The sequence below is a fragment of the Hetaerina americana genome, unplaced genomic scaffold (genome assembly GCF_022747635.1).
Source record: "Hetaerina americana unplaced genomic scaffold, ioHetAmer1.1.p SCAF_38, whole genome shotgun sequence".
NCBI classification, from domain to species: domain Eukaryota; kingdom Metazoa; phylum Arthropoda; class Insecta; order Odonata; family Calopterygidae; genus Hetaerina; species Hetaerina americana.
Window position 1 is genome coordinate 3380212 of NW_027286963.1, and position 23489 is coordinate 3403700.

Sequence of the window (23489 nt, forward strand, 5' to 3'; positions counted from 1 at the left end):
GTGGAAATGGGGGCGGCGAATAAGATCCACATTGTTCCACTTTATTTCGACGTAGTCCTTTTCTTTCGCCACAGACGAAAAACGTGCCCTCGGCATTGTCTTGAGAGAGGGCATCGAAAAAGAGGGATTCGGACCTTCTACTTCGGATTCCGAGGTGACTGGTCTAAATGCAGTGTCCTGACCGTGGCCGTGAGGGACAGTCCTTTAGTTACGTAAGGCCACTTTCCCTTTCTCCCCCCCTTTCCCCTCGGCCCTCGCTCTATAAGGATCTGCAAGATATGGCCTCCCAACCACACCCGTCACTCGCAAAGCTATCGGTACTAATAGAAATACTCGTATATGTATATATATATATATATATATATATATATATATATATATACTCATATATACAGAAACAAATATAAGGGGAAGGGATAGGAACACATATAAAGGACGAACACAATAAAGGTGGGGAAGGCGGAATCGAACGGATCACAAGAGTAAAAATATTTCCTTGACCGGGACTCGAACCTCGGATCTTTCCACTTGCCGGGCGGATGCTCTTAACCACTTGAGCTATCGAGGAAACGTAATTTACCCTGAGATCCGTGGGTCTAATATGTCGCCAAGCGCCCCGATTCTTTAGCCAAGAGATGGCGTCAGGGGACTGAATCACCCACCAAAGGAGAAATAGACAATACACAAGAGGAAAGGACAGTGGCTTAGAATTCATACAACATCGTACAGGAAAGGAACAGTGCGTTTCGTGGCACGCATAGCCAGAAGAAAGAGATGAGCCACATTGGCCAAGTACACATTCAAACACGAAATCCCGCCAAACGGCGAATAAATACTCATATATACAGAAACAGATATAAGGAAAAGGGATAGGAACACATATAAAGGACGAACACAATAAAGGTGGGGAAGGCGGAATCGAACGGATCACAAGAGTAAAAATATTTCCTTGACCGGACTCGAACCTCGGATCGGATATATATATATACACACACACACACACACATATATATATATATATGTTCGTAGACGTAACACGGAAGTGCCGAATAGTACAATACACAGTAACACACAATATAGAAACACAAAAAAATAAAAAAAAAATATCAAGAAATAACGTGTGAGTGTTCTTCTTTTTTTGTTTCTCTATATTGTGTGTTACTGTATATTGTACTATATATATATATATAAATATATATAAATATATATATATATTTGTGTGTGTGTGTAGTTTGAACTATATGTGAGAGGATACGTGTGAGTTTATATATATATATATATATATATATATATATATATATATATATATATATATATATATATATATATATATATATACAAATAAAAAAACATATATATATATATATATATATATATATATATATATATATATATATATATATATATATATAAGCCCTAAGCCTAAGCCCTAAGGGGCTCCCATCCTAGTTCCCAGGACTCTCCGTCTCTTTTACGTCCATCTGGAAGCTATTTTGTGTGAAAGCTAGCGGATCGCAACGGAGCTACTCTTTGACCCTTGAGCAGAAGGCGTTCTATGAATCATAGGCCAATAATGATCGGCCCGAAAAAATTTTCCCTTGGGATGAAATAAAAACCCGTGAGAGGCTTTAACGTGTAACCTTGGAGAAAAATGAAAATCGGAAAGTGCAAGGAAGAGTCCCACGCGGGATTCACGCATAATTGCATCATAAAGCTTTGAAATCGAATTTTCGCTGGTCAAGGCGAATGATTTTTACATTCTGAAATTATTGCATTGAAATGCATATTAGCGGATGACTCCGTCAAAAGTCACTGTTGCGTAAAAGGTTATTCGTATTTTTTACAACAGTCCACCAGGCAGGTCTTAAGGCAGGTATTGGAAGGAAATTAAGAATGGTAATAAAATGGAACTACCGTTATATTTTTAAGACCCTCCTAGCTAGACAGAGCCTGACATTTTACGGTGAAATATTTCCTAATTCATATTTAGATTCTTCAATTCTAAATTCTTACAACCGTCCTTCATGACGTCCACATTGTCTTTTTTTTTCTTTTCCTACCTCTACCTCACCTACCTAACATTTCGTCTCCTATCACGGGTGAGTGCTTAGCCATCCAATAATGTTAGTTTCATTTGAAACATAGAAGGCGGCGAGCTTAATTTTGTAAGACCCAGACCTCCTTAATCCAGAATAATCGTAAGGCCTTCTTAATCCAGAATAATCGTGTATCATCAAAAGACTTGAGGACAAAGTGGTATATTACATTTTAAATGGTAGTCTACCAGTTATGGTAGGTTTTGGATAAACGCAGACTGAATACGCCTACATATCTAATCCCGACTTAAGAAGACGTCACAACTTGCACTACAATAAACCCTTATTCAATTACGTTTACATTCTATTTCTCTTTATTCTTTTATTCTCACGCCCTCTACCTCTCCTACCGAACGTTATCCCCTCTATAACACAGTCTTCAGCACCACATCTCCAGCCAAAACACTCTCCTTACACATTTTTCCGTCTTTGGATTTCTTCTAATAGCCCTCTCTCCTTTCCTCCCATACCATAGTTATTTCTTCTTGGTATTTTTATGTATGTCCCTGTATTTTCCTTTCATTGCATGTAATTTTTCCATACTTGCTGCTATGTACGGAGGACTGAAGATTCCGAACGGTAGAAAATTAGAATATTTTTTATTCCCTGCAAGATATCAAAACAGGTAAACAATAAATTTGTGCAAAAATCAATCACCTATTATCGCTGATTTGGTCATCATAGAGATCAGAAATATATCATTGACTCTTTACTTTTTAACGAAAATCGCTTCAAGAATTAATTGAATTTATTAATACTGATTTCGTATTTACCTAAAATTTAATAATTCATCGACTGAAGAGCTGCAGAAATTGAGAGAAGTACCTTTTCGATGCTAAATAGACCTTTGAATGTTCTAGTTTAAACCCTTGACGTTCAGTTGCTTCTACTTCGTAATCTTCTGAAATCGACGGCCGTCAGAAATGTCGAATGAATTATGCGTATAAAAACATATCTTTCGATATCACCCAAGTCCCAGAAAGTCACTGTTTTCCCTCCGGTTGTTAAAATTTTTATTGTTCCTCAACGTATTTTTGAGTGGGTACAGGAAATATTGAGAGGGTATGGGATTCTGACAACGGCAATAGTGGTATGATTCGTGTGATAACGTCAGTTCTTTTTGCGTTAAAACTGTAGTTTAAAAAATGATTTCGTTTTAAATATGATGAAATTTAATGATTTAACTCATAGAAATACCTTCTGTCATTTCAAAGTAAAGAAAATCGGATATGAAATTGATCTATTTTGGGGAATAGGCAGAGTGTTAGGGACGTTAAAAGCGAAAGTAAACGAAGGGTTTGCAAATAGACGGGAGTTTATAGTAGTCACCATGAGTGAGAACGAAAAATAAATGTTAGTGAAAACATTTATAAGGAGCGTAGTTTTGTATGGTTCAGGAACTTTGTCGTAGAGGAAAAAGGATAAGCGTTAATTGAAGGCCTTTTGGAAAGCCTTGGAAGTTGAAGAGAGATGGTTTTTGGGAAAAATTTGAATAAGGCAGGTCAAGTGGATGCATGAGTTACTGGGGATGAGTCAATGGGATGCCGAATAATGTAAGTCGCATAGAGGGGAGAATTCTGGGAAAGCGAGGTAGAGAGGGGAAAAGAGGTAGTTTTAATGGGAGGCGACAGACATTTAAGGTTATTTGCGCCATAAGGGATGGATGAGAAAGGAAGGGTATAGGGAAACCCAGCGTCGACATTAGCCTGCTCTAGTCGAAAGGCGCCAAGGGGCCCGCCGTTTAACGTCCCATCCGACGGACTGCGTACTCACTCAAAATACTCTCCTCAAAGAACCTCAAGTAGGGATCGGGATAACACTGAAATTAATCTGTCATCTCCCGATTTCGGAAGTCGAACCCGGGCCCTCTGGTTGGGAAGCCAGTACGTTAGCCAACGCTCCCTCACGTTCCCCTATATCAATCTATCACTTTAATAATCAATAAAGTTATATTATATTCATATCAAAAACGCCTGCAATAGATACGTATTTGATTAATATCTATTTCAGGGGACAAATATTGGGAAGAAACTACCAATCCAGTCTCCAGGATTTGAACCCGGGCTCAGGTAAAAAGAATATGCTATTTGATGTAATCAAGAAAGGAAGATATTAATTTTTTGCAGTATTTAGTACGTGGCTTAATAATATTTTGTGTCCATTTAGTTGTTGCTTTGGAGCATATTAGTGTTTTTTGCTAAGGTTCATCAAAAACCTACCCTAAGCCGGTAGGCCGATGCTAATAGCCTTACGCCTAATTACCAGCCACGTCTTCGCTCTTCTTTGGCCCTAGTCTGCAATGCTCCCAGCGTGGCAACACCAACGACTTGAGAGAAAGAAGCCAAGGCTGGCCACACTGGACCGGGGTTAGAGGGACGGAGGGTGAGAGCTATTTTTGAAGCCGGTATGTCTCGTTTGATTTCAATTTTAACTCACCTCAGTTTGGGTATGATTTTGTCGGATCATTACCTTTATTGAGGTCGTAGTCGGTAATGAGTTCGTATAATGAGATGGTAGGCATAACCGCCACCAAATCTCAAGATGGGAGAGGAGCTCGAGAGGAGAAAAAATATTTTTGTCTTTGTTATCTCGACCTCCGGCTGCGGTTACATTCGAAAATGGCGTTGGGCGGAGGATGCATACTTCTTCGCCTTCTACCCACGTATTCGACGGACCCGCGTCTCGAGGCTTGAAAAGAAAAAGTAAGAAACAATGCCGTGAGGGGGAGGAGGGGGGTCACATGAAATTTCAAGCTGTGACCCAAATCCAGGAATAAGGACAAGGCACGATATGGAAGGAGGCCTTGCAGCTTTTAAAAATAAAAAAATCAAGAAATCGCATCACTGAGCGTCAATTGAGTTCCGAAATTGCATTACATTTATTTCGTCGCCATTATATTCCGAGTTCATGAGTATATAGTTAAATAGTTACAGCTTATGAGATAATTAACGCAATACTCTCTTGAAGCGGAATCTTTTGCAGAAACGAAATGACCTCGCGGCATCGTTGCTGTGTCAAATTGACTTCTTTAGTTCCATTCACATCATCTCACGTAGCCTGCATTCGTTCTTTTTCTTCACCAAGCACAACCACATTGCAATGTAATTTTGCAAGTTTTGGTACATCTATGATTTGGAAGTGTACACGACAATATGTTGCCCTATGTCTCTGAGAGGCATAGGGCATTTGCCTGTCTAGAGAGGTCAGCCCGTTATCACAAGTGATCAGTCTTTTTCAAGTTCACAAGTTACCTAAAAGGAGAATGCGTATCTAAGTTTAAATGCATAAAATTTTGCTCGTTCATAAACTTGTATAGACGTCGTTATTGGTTTCAAAGACATTAAGGCATGCAAGTCTTAATTTTCTTCATTATAGGGCGTAGTTTTACATAATATGTTTACTTTAGTAGCTGAAGTCAGTGCTCAAATTAGGAACCTTCAGTGTCGGATTCGAGCATGGTGCTAAGTCTTAAATGTACCATTTGACACGATCTAATTCTCTTTTTCAATGTCAATTCTTTCGAACAGGTAAAACGCTTTTCTTCCGTGTTTTTGTCGAAGAAACGGTTGAATGAAAAGTAATTTTTAAAACAAATCAAGATATCTTCTTTGAACATCACCGCCCGTCTGGAATTATTATAATTCAAGAAGCAGATCGAAAGGAGGTGTCGTAATTATTTCTGTTTTCAGGACTGAATACCGCATTGAAATCTTTTATGGAAAGTAAAATATTCCCCTTCATAAACGATATGATTTTAAGTATACGTAATTTAGTACTGGTTTCAATACTTAAGCAAATAACGTACCAATCGGCCTTGAGATTATTTTTCCTGGAACATTATCATGACCCGTGCATTCTGTCACCCGACAACTCTTATCAGTTTCCATGAAATTCATGTCATATGGTATCCAGTCATCCATGAAGATGTTTAAAAAAAAGGTTTTCTTTATCACGTACTGATTTGAAATAGTGTTTCATTGCAATAATAATCGCCATTTGTAAATTTTCGTTCATACAAGTTTTACTAAAGCTGAAGGTTCAGAATACAGTTTTGTCGCTGTTGGCAGATTATTTTACTTCCATTTATTCCCTCGATAAGTGCAGCTGTTAATTTCAGGTATATTGGTTTAGAGCCATGACTGAATCATCTACCCAGTACATATACATGGTATCCTGTAAATCACCACTTGTGTGTATGGCAGGTGATGATTCTACACCAGGCATACAACATATGATGCTTGCTTAGTTGTCCGTCATCACTAACTATACAAAACATTCCAAACAATGGAAAAAATACTAAGCACATTACAAAACATTGGTATCGACGTGTAAAACACTTGTCTAAGCGTGCGAGACAAACAAATAATTACAAGAAGAAGTACAAAATAAGGATTAGATGAAAATAATGGCAATACACTGGACTACTTTGAATTTTAAAATATTTTTCCCAAAACTAATGCGGTCATTTTCAGTTCACAGAATTATAGAAATCCATCCACCGACTTCAGAAATCCAGTTCTCCTTTTTAACTGTTGATTCTTTCGCTCGCGTAAAAGCTTTTGTTTTGTGTGTCCGTCGAAGAAAACGTTGATTGAAAAGTAATGTTAGATACAATCAGAAATCATCGTTGAACGTCGAATCTGTGTCAGGGCGAAAGATCCCATTCGGTTAATGCTACCCTACTCTATCCGTTCGGACATTACGTCAACCCTTCTACACCAACCCAATACTCCCATCTTAAACACCACTTCCTCATTCTTCTCCACTCTCCAATCTCGTCTTGTCCGAGCGTCTTGCGGGCGAATGGACACGGAACGCCTCCATTCCGTCCCCGAAATGACTAACGCGTTCCAAAGCCGTCTCCCGGCATGTGAGACCGCCGCGGAAGACCACGCGGGAGAGGAGAGTGAAGGAAGGAGAGAGAGGAAAAAAATGAATAAAGACGCGCGCCTTATGGGAGACTAAAGGGGCTGAGTGGTGATAAATAATCCTCCCACCGCGGTGTTAAGATGGATGGATGTATCGGTGGTACTCACCTCCCAAGCCCAAGTCGCTGGCGACGACCAGCCACCCGAGGGATATGCCCCAGCCGGCTCGGTGAAGGCCTCCGTAGAAGGCGGACTCGAGACGACTATATGGCCGCCCTGGTAGGTAGAAAATCCAGGCACCGAACATGGACGCGAGGGCGGTCGTCAGCATTATCGCCCAAAGGCCCAGGATGGTGATCTGTGGGGAGAGAGAGTGGCAGAGAGGTTTTTTCTAATATGCATAAAATCGTAGTAGGTTCACAGAATTTCTTTTTAAAAACTTATCGCATTCACTCGGATTGTCTCCTGATGATGTCGGCTGCTTGACGACATCGGACAATACCTTTCTTATCCCTTTCCTTATTTACCCTTTACCCCATCATTTGACTTGTGGCGTTAGCCAACTAATTTTATTTGTACTTGGTTTTGAAAGGTATACTTCACGGCCATTGGAGTTTTTCATTTATATCACCTTGTACAGAAGAGAGGACGTAAGATAGGCGACGAAGGGTTAGGAATAGGGTGATACGAGTATATAGGTCGGGTGAATGGATGAAGAGGAAGGAAGTATGTGGATTAAAGTTGGTTTTATTTTGTATTGTAGGAGTGTTAGGTAGTATCTTGTAAGAAGAGGCTAATGAACGTAGGCGTGTTCAATCTGTAACCATCCGTAACGTACCTAAACGATAGACCACCAAATAAAAATACTGTCAGCTGTTAATGAAGAAATAATTTCAAATGGTTGAGTTTTTTTAGTTCACAGGCGTACCTCAGTTATTGTTAGATATTTGTACTGAAAAACCAGCCAATCATAGCGATCAACCCGAATAATTGGGTTTGATAAGTGAGAAAAGAGCTCACCTAGTACCTCACCGAGTTCAGCGGCGTTTGAAATTTTCACATCAGGGTACTACGGAAGGTCAATTCCTTTCCCTGTACCGCCCATAGTTTCCCAGGAAGACCTGGTACCCCAAAATAACACAGTTTGGATGGAGCTAAAAATGCCCAGAGGTGTAACCCGGAAATAGAATCTGGACTCTCCAGTTCCCAGCGCTCCCCCCACTAGGCTAACCACACCCCTATATTGGAATATGAAATGAAATATGAATTTCATGAATATGAAAAATGTTTTCGTAAAATCTGAATGCGCTTTCTTCAGAAAAGGTGCCTGTTTGCTATACTATAACGTTGCTGCCGATATTGACGCAATATGGAGGGAATTGGGGGGGGGGGGGAGGATACGAATCCTTCCAAAGGGAAAAAGTGGAAAAAAGGCCGAAATTTGACTCATTATTCAAAGCCCAGGACGATAATCTAAGAGGGAAGGAAGTTTTTATTAAAAAAGTGAATATGTCCAATTTTCGACGGAACCAGTCTTATAGTTTTTTCGATAAGAATCTGTGAATTTTTACGAGGATTTTATTCCATTTAGCTTGAAATTTCACAACATTGAGCAGGGCTCCATTGATTTTGGGAAGTTTTTTCATGCAAACAAGACGAAATCATTTTATTTTATTTTGTGGAACAGATGAGTGTGACCGCAACATAACTTATTCATTCTCGCGTTAATGGCATCTGATCATTGTAATGTAGCCTTGATAGCAGTTTTTATCAAAGTAGAGTTTAAGAAGATTTTAAAACAAAAATGACGTTTGGACTGGGAATGACATAATTTAGAAAAATGTGCAATTTTACACCGTGACAGCTTTTACCGTTGAGAAAACTTGCTTAATGGAATTCCCACGATTGGAAGTGGATAGGTCCAGTACTTACATGGATATATGATCTACAAAGTTAGTGCTACTGTAGCTACGAAGCTTATGTACTGCTGTATATTTATGAAGAAATGTATAGTTTTGCGTATATTGGTATTGCTCTAACAACCCGTTAACATGCCCTTTCGGCTGTTCGTGTTGTATTGTTTGCATTTCAAAGTAATGATTCCATTTTAAAGCATGAAAACCACAAGTTATCAATCCAAAGGTTGGTTTTGATAGTAGAGGGTTGAGCTCACCCAAGAACAAACCCAATTGCTTGTGAAATTTACACATTAGTGAGACATTAACATGGGATTGCAACATGGGACAACAACCCAGGAATTGTAACCGGGCCCTCCTATCAGTAGCCCAGGGCTCTACCCACTGGAATACCACGTCTCCTCTATCATTTTTAATTATAAAATAATATTAAATAAAAATTATAATAGGTACTTCAAAATAAATGGAATCCTATGAATTTTACAGTTAGTAAATTTCAATGAGACGTTTCCTTACCTGAGGTATTTTTATCTTATCAGCCTTAATCTTGTAGTACATGTAGCCCCATATCATGCCAATGAAATACGGACTGGCTCTGGTGTGCGACGTTATGTAAATTGACCGGAAAGTGTCATTGACAACTGGATCACTCAGAGTTCTGTAAGGAAAGGAAATTGGAACTCATATTTCCAGGTAAAGAAAGGAGATGATTAAAAGAATAGTTTAATTTTTCGTTTGTGCCTTATCAAAGAAGGCAATACGAAGTATTTATTAACTTTTTTTAGTTTTTGGGCTGGATTTACTTGGTTATCACAAGATAGATTAAACTTGGCATAAAAATTGAAGGGCACTGATCCAAGTTATGCCATAAGAGTAAGGGTCGAGTGATTTTCATTCCTCGGCCCCTGGGTAAACCCCTTAGAAATGAAATGATTTTGCTTATCGGTGTATTCCAACTACCAAATTCTCCAGCGAGGGTAACCTGAAGAGCAAAAAAGTGTACCTATTCAGTGAGTTAATGGTGCTTAATTAAAATTTTTTTTAATTTATCCTTCCTGTCGTCTCAATTCAGTTGTAACAGTACAGAATTAGCTTTTTTCTGACGTCCAACTCCCAAATCCTCAGTGGTGCAATGGACACCTAATAAATGGATTTAAGGTTACCAATACGTTTTAATTTGGATATTTCGATAGTTTACGTCATGTTTTACGACTCCAAAATTTAAAAAAAGGAAAACAATAAGGAATAACTTTTCCACTTGATATCAAGTGGAAAAGTGCTTCGATCAGTTATTCATTATGCTCGACTTCCACCACACCACGCCTGAAGCTACTCAATTTGAAAATAATAAGCTTTTCTTAAAAATATTTTAAGGTTTTTGTCTAAATATTGAAATGGTTTATTGCGTAGCCTATTGCACTAAATAATAACTTCTCCAAAGTAAATTTATTTTGCCCCGACATTCTATCAGTTTACATTTTGAGTTATTTTCCACCGACTGTTGGGAACTGTGAGCTTTTGTTTCAGGGTCATAGCCGTAGACCCACGACTTATCTCCAGTTATGAGCTTTTTTTTAGAAAACCTTGGTCATCGTTTGCGGCTAGGAACAAGTCTCCTGCAACTGCAGCACAAAATTCTTGAAGTTGACGAGATAAAAGAGAATGTGGGGACGAGGCAGCTGATGACCATTCCGAAAAAAGACTTTGCCGATTGTTTTGAATGGAGGAAGAATCGCTGGGAAAAGTGTGTGAGGTCCCGAAGGGGAGTACTTCAAAAGGGACTAATGCCTCATTGTTCTAGGTAGGTTATATTCCTCAAAATATAACCATGGCTGAATCCTTTCCGGACAGACCTCGTATATGTTAAGCAGATGTGATATAACGAATAACTTTTCTTTTCTTTCCTCCTCCTTATTGTCCATCTAAGGTCTTCATCTGATCCCCTGACTTGTGCCGTCAGATTACATAAACTAATTCATCTGCATCAGAAAATACGTCGGTCCCTCCGGTATACTCCTATATTCTGCATCATCAAATCATTACAATCCTCCTTGTGAAACTCTTTCCCGCGAATAAAATCAAACAGCTTGCCACTGTTAATACATACTCTTTTCCATTATTCTTCTCAATTCTCTCTCCTCTTCTTAATGGATTCGACATTATTTGCAAATAAGTGGGCGACGTTAATAGGGGGATGACGTATGGTAGGTCAGGCAGGGGAAGGAATTGAGGTTAGAAATGTTGAACGGAATGAAAGGAGATGGAAAATATTCGGAATTAAAGAATGATTTAATGTAGTGTTTGCTGTCGTGTTATGTCTTTTTCGGTGAGGCTTAGGCGTAGGCGAATGCTCAGTCTATGTGACCACCCAAAAACTAATTTAAATGGTAGATTTCTATTAAAACTCTGATCTACCCCTTTGTTCCCAAGGTTTTCAATCATACATTTCGCCCTACTTCTCGCTCCGGCGAAATTTAGCTCAATGCCCCCTATACTTCCTATAAATCCCGCAATATACGATGGACTGCCAGAGTTTCATGGAAAACACCTTAAGAGTCATAACACATCAGACCTTCGAGTTGTCTTTTAAGTCTTTGTGTTAATTATATAAGGATATGTTTTATTCCAACTTCCTTTTTTGCATTCATTTCCGCTTGCACTTAACTATCTCTAAATATATCGTAGTATTCCTTGCACAATGATATCGTTACCCACGTCACATTGCCCCCCCCCCCTTGTATCTCAATGGTTATCATAATATAGTTAACAGGATGAAAGAAGACACTTTGCTTGACCACATTTTTATTACGACCTAGGTTTTACAGCGTAACATCTTCAGGACCTGAAGATGTTATGCTGTAAAGAAACTTAGGTCAAACAATAAAAATATTCTATGTGATAAAGCAAAGTGTCTTTTTTCGGTATTCAGGATTGTTAGGCCTGAAACTGCGTTATTTATAGTGAACAGGGATCAACCAGAAGTTCGGTTTGACAGGTGAGGATGAAAATCATCCTGTAATAAGTCCTTTAAGGTGTGTAAAATTCATACTTTGACAGGGTAATATGGGGGATCGGTCAGTAGTAGTCCAGCGCTTAATACACTGGGCTACCACGCTGCTCATATAGTTATCATAATTCACGCCTATGCGTATCCGTATTCTCCTATTTTAAACATCTCTCTTTGGGAAGAGTAAGTTTTTTGAAGATACGTGTATTTGACAGCTAGCTTCGTGTTGACTTTCTATTTTCTCCTGACCATACTCTCGCCTTCTTTTAATACCGCGTCCATTCATTCCCTTATTTCAAAGTTTTTTCTTGAGATCGCTCCAGAAATATATGCGTGTTTTTCCCCTGAGTCCCAATTCCTTCTAGTTTTTAATAATTCTGATCGCTTCCTGAAGATTCTATCTCATCTTTTAAAGCTCTTCCCACCTTTGCCCTACTCTTTTCAACATTCTCTTCGTCCATGTTTCGTTTATGATGAAAATTTCGACTCAAACGCTTTTACAGCCATCTCACTAATCATTTACGTTGGGATGACTAATTTTTGTCTATGGATTCTACCAATTGATCCATTCAGCCTTGCCAGGAGCAATTACCGTAACTCCCACCAGCGCAGTTCTAGGTGCCAACAGAACACGCCCCAGTCCATCCACCAGGTCAAGGTCGCAGTCAATTCTTGGGAGTAATAACAAATTATTATTTCTTCATGAGTGATACTCCAAGGGAAAAAAACCTGGATAAATTGGAACAACCTGCCGGACCGGAGACCTTTCACTCGACCATCTTTATTTCTTTCTGGAGTGAAATATTTGGCATCTTTTATCATTGCACTAAGAGAAAATGCGTATTTAGAAATACTATATTCAGAATCCAAGCAATTTTTGTGGCAAGAGCAAATGTAGCTCTATAGAATTTTTAAAATAGATTCGCTCTAGTTATATTTTTGGTGTTATTTGAATGTTATATTGTTCAAAATCACCCAGGATATTATGTTACGCATGGGCTCCCAGTACCTATTTAAATCAGTAGTTGCCGTGAAGACAGTGACAATGGAATAATAAAAGTAGCTGTGTGGTGAAAACACATGAATATAAGATATTTACGTGCGAGTTTTAATGATTTTAAAAGATAAAACGGCTATCAAATTTTTATTTTACATTTTATGCTGAAAGCCAAATTGAATTGATATTATATGGAAGTATATTCCATAGATCGATGAAGACCGTAACTGTGTGATTGTAACTCTCATATACGTGTTGCGAAATCGGTAAACTATGCGGCAAAAATTGTGTATAAAACTATATGTACAGGAATGGCATCGCTTTGCCGAGACAATAACGCGACTAGAAGTGAAATTTAACATCGGATATATTTGTTGAAATTGTGACCGGACATCGGTTTTTTTAAACAAATTTCTGGGATAAATCACTGAAAATAATATGTTTTAGTTCATAATACGTAATCGAACTTTCGTGAAAAATAAGGTATTCCCTTAAATAAATTACGCTTGAGGTTTCCTGATAAAGTTTGCCCACTCGAATTTATGGGGTTAAAAAGAGACTTTCGGTCATCTCCTTGGTGAGTGGGGCGTCGACATTGGTCCGCTTGGTCGGGGCGTAGTTGGGTAAGACTCACGTCATGTAGAGGAGGAGCACTGCATCCAGCTGTCCAATGTAAGTCACGGCGAACGGGATGGCGATGGAAACCAAGGTGACTAGGAAGAGGACGATGCGTCCGTATCTAGGCCACCTCCACAGGGGGTAGACGAGGAGTGGGGCCATGAGGAAGAAGTGCATGTCGCAGGTGACGTACCACGACTGGAACATGCACTGTTTCGGGAGAATCAAAAGAAGTCATCTGAATGCGGGAGTGAAACGTAGCGTACATTCATACACAGAACTTCTTTCCGAATATATATATATATATATATATATATATATATATATATATATATATATATATATATATTCGGAAAGAAGTTCTGTATATATATATATATATATATATATATATATACATATACATATATAAGTGAAATAAAGCTTTAGATTTATACGTATATATATGTACATTTGGAAAAGGGATAGGAACACATATAAAGGGCGAACACAGGAGACGTGGGGAAAGCGGAATTGAGCAGATCACAAGTGTAAAAATATTTCCTTGACCGGCAATTGAACCACGGATTTTCCAACTTTCCGAACCGCCTGTCTAACCTTACCGGAGCGATGCTCTTGGAAATATTATTACACTTGTGATCTGCTCGACTCCGCTTTCAGTGTGTTTAGCTCCGTTTTCCTTATATATATTTCCATGAGAATGAGCATTTGTTCACCTTATGGTGGGTTTTCATGTTTAAATATTGATAATTTTTAGACAAGAACAAGTTAGAACTTTTTACACAAAAGTGTTGTCAATTATTTAACTAAGCGTCATTTCCACAATGTCGCACCTTTACAATATTAAATTTGTATTCTCTTCCGAAAATAATAACTGAAGTGTTTTGCTTAAGTATAACTTAATTTAAAATCTAGGCAACTTGAGCTCTACCACCTCGTAAAATAATAAATTTAAGGAAAACTCCTGCAGCCGTAATAAGTTAGCACCACTCGTCGCACAAAGAAAACTTAATTTATTGTGATGGCTCGTGGGAAAAGAAATTCTATGACAGTGATTAACCACAATCTCTCAACCGGCATAATTTTCTGTAGTGGTTTGCAGGAGTGTTACTTCCTTACCAGTGACCAAAAACAGACCTAAATACCCAAATTGATCGCAATAAACGCAATTAAAATCATCCACAGGGTTAAAGGAACTCCGTTTTAAGGATACCTGGGTTAATGAACATATACACCTTAGCCGTGACTGTTTACGGGAATAATTTCCCTGTCAGGAACAACCACAGAACTGACACAGTCATGAGAACTCCAGAAAATACTAACTCACACATTCAGAAAGGGTTTCACTACTGGTTGAATATTACTCAAATAGAGCCACGCCAAGATATAAACAACGAACAGAGAAAGACGAGCGTGTGCGTCGGTTATGCGTATTTAAAGTGAGTGCTCGTGACTGCATCAGCTCTGTGTTTGTCCCTGGCGCGGAATTTATTCCCATGTACAGTCACGGATAGTGTGTATGTGTTCATAAACCCAGGTATCCTCAACGGAGTCCCTTGAACTCTTTCAATGATCCCAATTGGGTAGGAGTGTTTGTCTATGCAGTTAGTCACTGGCGAAGAAGTAACATTCCCGCAAACTACTGCAGAAGGGTGTTTTGGTTTAGAAGTTTGTCACTATCGTGGAATTTCTTTTCCCAGGAAACCATCACAATAAAATTTTGTTTTCATTGTGGGACGAGTTGTAACGAGCAAACTTGTTACGGCTATAAGATTTTTTCTTTACTTTGTTTTATCTGAATTTGTGAAATTATTAACCTTCAGTTAATTAAGGTTTTACAAGTTCAAAGATTCATTCAGAATGCAAGTTAGAAAGATTCACTGCAATGAAAGTAAAATTTTATTTCGGATAAACTTCAATTTGGCATAAAGAATTAAAATAACCATAATACTTATCAATTCGGAGTTGCCCACTTTTTTATATAGAGATTTTAAATGCATTAGTGCCTTGTTTATGGTAGTTGCAATGAAACGTAATAAATACATTTATGAGGAGAAGTTATTTTTATGGGATGCTTATTATTCAAAAGACGGAATTCTATAGGTGATTTAAAAAGTGAACACATCTTTCAGAAAACACTAATACTGCCTTTCAGCATTTTGTCATATAGAGCTTGTTTTTTCACCATTATAGCATATTTATGATCAACTTTACAAACGTTAAAAAAGAAAAATCTTACCAATTGCATTGTGTTTACGTAATTGTTGACGTACAATAAGTTCGTCCACCAATTAGTTTCGCATCTCTCGGTTTCCATACCGATCCTAGCCTCCCAGAGTGGACCACGGTTGACTCGATAGAAAAGAGTAGCATAGAAAGCAACTATTATCATATAAACGGGAGTCAGCCTGCGGAAGAAAAAAGAAACGAGGCATTAATGTCTAAAAAATAATTACATGAAAGTCAGCGATCTTATTCCTTGGACTTTACCCAGCTGGCGCATGAAAGACAAATTCTAAGCAGTTTGAGGATGTGATGGCTGGATGTGGATTAACAATATCGCCAGTTTAGAGTGATTTCGACTTAATCGAAAGGATACGAGAATCGCTCGTATGATGGCTTTTATTTGGTGTAAGTATTTGAGAAGGCGATCGGCCGTTAAAGTCTCTTGCTCCACTAGGGGCATTATTGTAGTATGGTAATTTACAGCGTAATGCAGGTTGTGAATGGACACAAGCTTAACACCCGTACGTTTCTTAGCCTCCTCCAATAAAATACACGTTCGACCCAAAACCCCACACTACAATAAACGATTCTTGAATTTTACACACTTCCTTCTTCCCTTCATTCAATCCAACATACCTACACTCTTCCTCCCCTTAACTCAATTACCTAACGTTCTCTCCTCTGTATCATACATTTATCAACATTCCATTGCTAATCAAAGTGTGCAGCTATCATTATTTATTAATATAAAATCAAATGCTTTGCATGTTACAGTTGCATTAATTATGAATATACTGTTGATTCGTGATTTTGAAAAAATCCTTTCATGTGCAATGCAAACTTAAAAATGTTATGAGGTGGTGGTTTTAGCAAACCACCGCTATAAGGTTACCTAATATCATATCAAAATTATTGAATCTCTTTCTTACTCTATATATATATATATATATATATATATATATATATATATATATATATATATAGTATATAAATGCATATAAATATATATCTTATATATATATATGTGGGTGTATACATATATATATGTATATAATAATGAATATAATATTTTTAGCTGTTTACAAAATGTGCGAACAACTCTTTCTTTCATAGGTTTCATTCATTGTAATTCGTTGGGAAATATGTTAATGAACTCAGATATTAAAATTAGATTTAAGGTAAAATTTTGGACACGGGGATCTAGTTGTTGTGCACGGCAATTTCCGCATAAGTCGAAATTCAGTAATAATTTAAGCACAGGTTGGAGAGAAAGCATTATTTCATACCCTCTTACCGAATGTATCGATAGAGGTAGAGTACAAATATGTTGTATTTTTTCTTCTTGTCCAGCTCCAGAATGAGAAGGTAGCACGTGAGGAAGCCACTTATTAGGAAGAAGGTGTCCACTATCAGAGGTCCATTTAGGAGGAACATGTTTATCGCCTCCGTGTAAATCTGTAAAGAAGAAATATTACTTAGCAGGAGTGCGTATGAAGTAAATTGAAGTCACTTGTCGATTAATTTTCCGGAGAGTGCCAGTAAAGGATTACATTGCACGAACAAGCGAATATTTATCCATTAAAACTTGATATGAGACCATTCATTTTAACTCAATTGGTCGTACTCGTATTTCAAGTGCGACATCAAGTTCTTCGATGTATTTACATTGCATTTCTCGTCAATTATTTCTAACTCTAAGATATTATGATTTTGTATTCATTTTTGGAAATAATAAAAAAGTTACTTTTTTAAATAATCCAGTAACCAATCGTTACCAAGTATGGTTACCATTATATGCTATGTTCAGAAAAACTACTGAGATTTCTTGTGTCTCTGGTAAAAGAATTTTCCACAGGTTTTAATGATTTTAATGAAATACATAGATAGCAAGAACAATATGAATTTTATCTTAAGGAAAAAACTTATTTATTTCCATAACACGACAAAAAATAAGACGTCCTTTGATTTGTGTAATTATGCAGGATGATGTGCAGTAAAATCTTGCATAATCCATAAAAAATCCCTTTGAAAACTTAACGTACCACAACACAACAAAAAACATATGCTTAAAGTACCTTAACACAACGAAGCAAAGTCTTCTTCTAATTACTTCATGGATGAGTGCCAGCTCACAATGGTTGCCGTTTGCCAATGCGTATAATTATCAACCCTTACATTAATCCATTCAAATGGAAGGAATTTGAAGTTGAACTACCTGTATAATGGACGTAAAAGGATTTGAAACTGAAGCATCTCTATGTATTAAATCAATATGTACGTAGTTATAGGAATTGGTACTTTGATTGATTTCAACACTGGCGTTTTCCAATGACTCACGAGGTATAAATTTATGAGAAATAAGTAGTTTAGCCAGAAGTTGATGAAAAGATTTACAAGATTTCTCAGAGTAAAAAAAATTATTTTCCTCACAAACTTACAGCGAGCTGTTAAAACGAACTTTTTGAAAATTCATAACCACAAACCGGGAAATACGATGCTGGCTGACTGCTAAAAATAGACTCAATTGTATGGAGAATGTGACGAAGTACTATTCAACTTTTAGAAATTGACTTAAGAGCGGAAATACTATACACTGATCCCTTGATCTGTGGGAGCGACATGACATATAGTATTAGACACGTTTTCCCGGATATCCTCTTTAGCGCCTTATACATGCATTTTCATTATTCGTGGTTACTAGGGCATAATGCAATATGGAATAATTGGTGTGTTTGGCTAATATATTGAATTTTAGTCTTTCTCGAGCACTTGGGTTCCATTTTGTTACGAGATTCGTACATTTGCGAATCGTATTACAGAGCGAGTACTTGAATCTGTGACAGCATTTATTTATCTTTATTTAATCCCGGTGGTCGAATCAAGCAATGTAACTTGGTGCTACTATAATTCCATCGATCTCGAAGGAAATTCAGGCGTCCTGTGCCTCTCTGAATTTTTCAGTCCTTGCCCGTTCTTCAAGGGACACCCAGCCTAATTCCTCCAAAATAACCTTTTGGCGTACTCACTTCTCGTTGCATTTCCTTTATAAATTGATTTGCTTCGAGCATTTTCAATTTCTAAATTAACATTTTTCCCTTGGATACCAGATACCTGCCGCGTATTTAAAATGTGGCCTAGCTTAAGCGTAAGCTTAGACCTCTCTCTCTGTCTCTCACTTTTGAATTACATTTTCCGGCAAATCAACTAATGAAACCCAGCTTCATTCAAAGGCTCACCCGCAAATTCTTCCTCACTTCGGATTATTTACAGGTTTGTGCACTTATAATTCTGAAGTATGACACTGAAAAACAGTTTACATCGATAATAATTGACTTAGTAATGATGTTGAATCATTGATTTTTAATAATCAAGTTTTTGAAATTTGTTGGCAGGATTTTATATGATTGTCTGAATTTTATTAGCTACCAGAACAGGTACTTCGGTCTCTAAAATTGCCGGAGTACGGTGCCAATATTTATAGATGTAGCATTTACACTTTAATTAGACACTCGATTGAATCAGAATAGATCCTCGTTTAAAACGCCGTATTCCACCATGAATCTTTGGGGCTTTCCAACTGAAAAACGTTATAGTAGGCAGACATTGGTGGGCAGCAATGCAGACGGTTAATATTAAAGTTTTCTCTTTGTGGTATTGCTATGAATATGTTGCGTAGCAACCGAACGAATGAACCGAAAAGCAATTTGCCGACGAGTTAACGTCCGGGAAGTAGTTAGCTGGGACGATTGGTTATTCGATAGTATTTCTTAGACAGGGAATATCTTAGTGGAAAATTTCCTTTTGGAGGCTTCTGCAGTCTCGTATTGATGAACCGCCAAAAGTGGGGCCATCATGAGCTGCAATGGACAACAGACACAATGACGCGCCCCACGGCGGTCTTGCTTCACTCACATACTCTACGAATTGCGGGTTGTGCAAAGGGCCTCCGAAGGAAAACATGCAGCGGTGACCGAAGATGATGAGCATCATGGAATAGAAGCGCACGCCGTGGATGGCTTTGAGCTCCCCTTTCGAGATGTCCGTTTTCATCAGGTTGCGGAGGTTGGTCCTGGCGGAGAAGCAGGTGGCGACCCTCGATATCATGCCTGTGGAGGGAGATGCAACTTTATTTAAGTAATCTATTTAAAAGGCTGAGGAGCTGCTCTCTCCGAGAATCTTTACGGCCCCTGAAAATCTATAACAATAGTGATAGTGAGCATAAATATAAATAGAATCAATACGACATATTTTACTGCAAAATTATAAGTTGCGATTATATGTATGCATATATATATATATATATATATATATATATATATATATATAAACTTTGACAGCAACAAACAATATAAGAACACAAAAAAGATCACTCATACGTTAATTCTTGATCATTTCGACGGAATTCAGCTCCATCTTCATCGGAAGAAATAGAAGTAAATTCTATTCCATTGCTTCTATTTCTTCCAATGAAGACGGAGCTTAATTCTGTCGAAATGATCAAGAAATAACGTGAGTGATCTTTTTTGTGTTCTTATATTGTTTTTTGCTGTCAACGTTTGTTATTCAACACTTCCGTGTTGCTTCGACGAAACCATCTATATATATATTATTATATATTATAAATATATATTATATATATATATATATATATATATATATATATATATATATAGCACACGCACACACATATACAATTCTAATCTCCATTGAAATTGTATCAATCACATTAATCCAGAAAGGCGCAAAATATCTCTTTATTGCAACAAAGTAAATATTTTAGCAAAATAATGAATGATATTGGACCAAAGAAAGATATATCCACATCCATAATGTCCCCGGAAGCTACCACAAGAGTGTATGGCGGTAAATGTTAGCACACCAGTCATTCATGTATAAATATTCACTTACACATGAATACACTTGTTAAACAACACTCACTTGTGCATGAATATGCTTTTACGTATACTAGTATTTCACATCTATATATTTAGTATTTCACATCTATACACTTAAAGATTGTACATACAAAGATAAACACTTCAGATACTTAAAAGCACTTATGTATAGCATTTTGAAAACATTTTATTATAATTAAAATTTCAAATTATTTTTTTAAAGATTTTGAAATTTTTAGTGCTAATAACGCCTAATGCTATAAATAATTACACAATAATAGGCTTATAGAAATCTATGATTGACAGCTTATAGAAATCTAGAAGCTGTTGATCGTGGTCACAAAGTGCTCTTTGGTACTGTCCTGAAAACTGGAATTATAAATATATGAAACTAAAAACAAACATGAATTTTTAAAATTAATGTAATGGATATTTTTGTGGGATTTGAAATATCCAAATAACACGTAATGAATTAAAAATCCTCATTTATGTTTAGTTTTCCACCAAACGGCACATCGTACTCATTCTAAATGTTCTCATGAGGTCACAAGGTGGTGGTTCACGTTGGTGTCATCTGGTGCTAATTGCAGAAGGAATTGGGACAGCTGAAGCGTTTAAAAAAGGGTGGAGTGAGGGTGCGAGACGGTTGCATTCACTCAAAGTGTGTTTCCTAGAGACCTTAAGTGAACGCTTCTCCTTCCATGCGTGCAGTCGTTTATTTCAAGTTGAATGGGTGATTTACCTGCACGATATACGCGCACGTCTCAAAAGGATCCTGCTTGTCCTCATTTTCCTGTACAGGCATTTTGATCTTTTGGTTGAATAATTAGACTCACGTATGTGAACCGTGAAACAGCATACACCGTTTTATGACATTTGTGTAAGGAATATCATCAGATGTGAATTTTGAGTTTTTCATTTGGAGCGATAGCTAATCAAATGAACGACAGTATTTGAAACGCTCTCGGAAAAAAATCAAGGAAGATTTAATGGTAAGAATCTTCGATCAAGATTCTACGCAGCGTAAGCAAACACAGTGACAGGGTACCTACTTAGCCGGGAAAATAGGAATAACTTAACTTTTTATCCAGAATTTCGTGGAAAAAATTGTGGAAAATAGGCCGAATTTTTTGGAAAAAAATAAAATTGGATTTGGATATGAAATTCGGGAATGTGGTATATGAGTATTAGTTAATTCCCTCAACGAAAATGACCTTCCTTTTCACTTCCCGCAAGCTCTTTCCACAAATGATTTAGGGAATCGAAAATATCACTTCGAAGAGCTAAGACCCGCATTTAAAAAAAAACATAATTTATGTCCATGCATTTGAGAAAAAGGAAAATGAACGTTCTTTGGGGAAAATGAAGAACAATTTGAGAACGAGAATCCACACAATAATGAGTGTTGCATTCTAGGAGACACTTAAAAACGTCTTAGTTCTTAAAAAATGAGGATCTACCCATCTGTCTACGCGTCATGGAAAACGTAACAAATAAGGGAAGACAAGGAAAGAAAGGAGATGGGAAATACGAGGAGTGAGACTCGTAAAGGTTGAGGGAATGGGAGTAAAACGGGAAGTAATTACAAATGATACCAAATGGGAAAATAAATTAGGAATAGGTTCAAAAAAAAACCAACTGGCATAGTAGCAAACATCCTTGTGGAGACCTTTATAACTAATAGAGGGTGACATTTAACATTTAAACTAATGCAATTGAGTATTGAATTTAGCGGACACTTAAGAAAAACTCAACCATTATTATGCAACATGGCTCATGCATCTATGCGTAAAATCCTACAGTACGATGCCGCTAATGGGTAATTAGGTCTAGCAGGAAATGAAACCTCATGACTTGACAACTGTATCCGCATTTCATGAAGATGGAGACGCCAGCATTAATTCTCACTTCCCAATGCACTTTTAACGGTTGAAGGAAAATCGGTATTTGTCATGACTTTCAAACTAATGCAATTACCGTACCTCCATGAAACAGGATGCCATTACCGTCATCAATTATCCCTGCACTTTTTTCTTTCATGGGACCATGATGCGGCATAACGGCATCACGTAACACGGAATCACTGTCGTGATCTTAGCGTGATTTATGGAAGAAGGGAGACCCTACCGGAAGTAATGCGTGGTTTAATTACTATTTCCTTTCAATTTTTTCCCCATTTCTTTTTTTTTAATTTGCAATCATTAGCTTGAATTACGCGAGTTGCGTCCAAGATCTCAGATTTCTCAGTTATTTATCTCGGGAATGGAAGTAAATAGAAAGATAGATACACGTAGATAGGTAGAGAGAAAGGTAGATGAAAATCTTTGAACAAGTAAGTACTATTTACGAATAAAATACGAGTGGATAGTTGGCTGTACCGAACAGTGCACGAGATTCGTGTAGCTTTTGTTAGAGTAAGGAGCGTTTTCAATGCTTTACATGTTCAGTGTACAAGAACTGTGCGTGATCATCTGCTTTTAACACTTTGGGAGTAAAAAACCGTACAAATTCATCATAAATACGGTGATTGTTTTTTTGGAATGTTACTTTCATGAGCACGGTAATCTAATAAGAACGCCGAACGTCGCGTCGTAAAGTTGCATCGAACGCAAGAAGTTTCGGCCACGGACCAGGCGGTTTTTACAGTGGGCAACAGTAACAACCATGGAAGCGTTCCCTGTGACCGTGTAATCATAGCTTCGAAATTCTCAAAAGTATATAAGCCTACAGGGATATAAAATCTTTTAAGAATCAGACGTTTCAACATTCGGATGTGGATAGTTTGACAGAAAAAAATAGGAGACTTTGGAATATGAACACAAGTGGCATACATCAGATCTCGTATCTGAAAAAGACCTCCCGTTTC

The 23489-nt window shown here is 37.5% G+C and overlaps 1 protein-coding gene across 1 annotated transcript in view; it reads right to left on the reverse strand.

The window, feature by feature from the left end:
* LOC139691569 (nose resistant to fluoxetine protein 6-like) overlaps positions 1-23489 on the reverse strand; it is an 80282-nt gene that overhangs the window by 12360 nt on the left and 44433 nt on the right. The window contains exons 5-10 of the mRNA XM_071589445.1: positions 19641-19834; positions 17023-17183; positions 15742-15910; positions 13519-13712; positions 9397-9538; positions 7133-7322 (exon numbers count right to left, since the gene is read on the reverse strand). Coding sequence (XP_071445546.1) covers positions 7133-7322; positions 9397-9538; positions 13519-13712; positions 15742-15910; positions 17023-17183; positions 19641-19834 — 1050 coding nt within the window. The remainder of the gene's footprint in view (positions 1-7132; positions 7323-9396; positions 9539-13518; positions 13713-15741; positions 15911-17022; positions 17184-19640; positions 19835-23489) is intronic.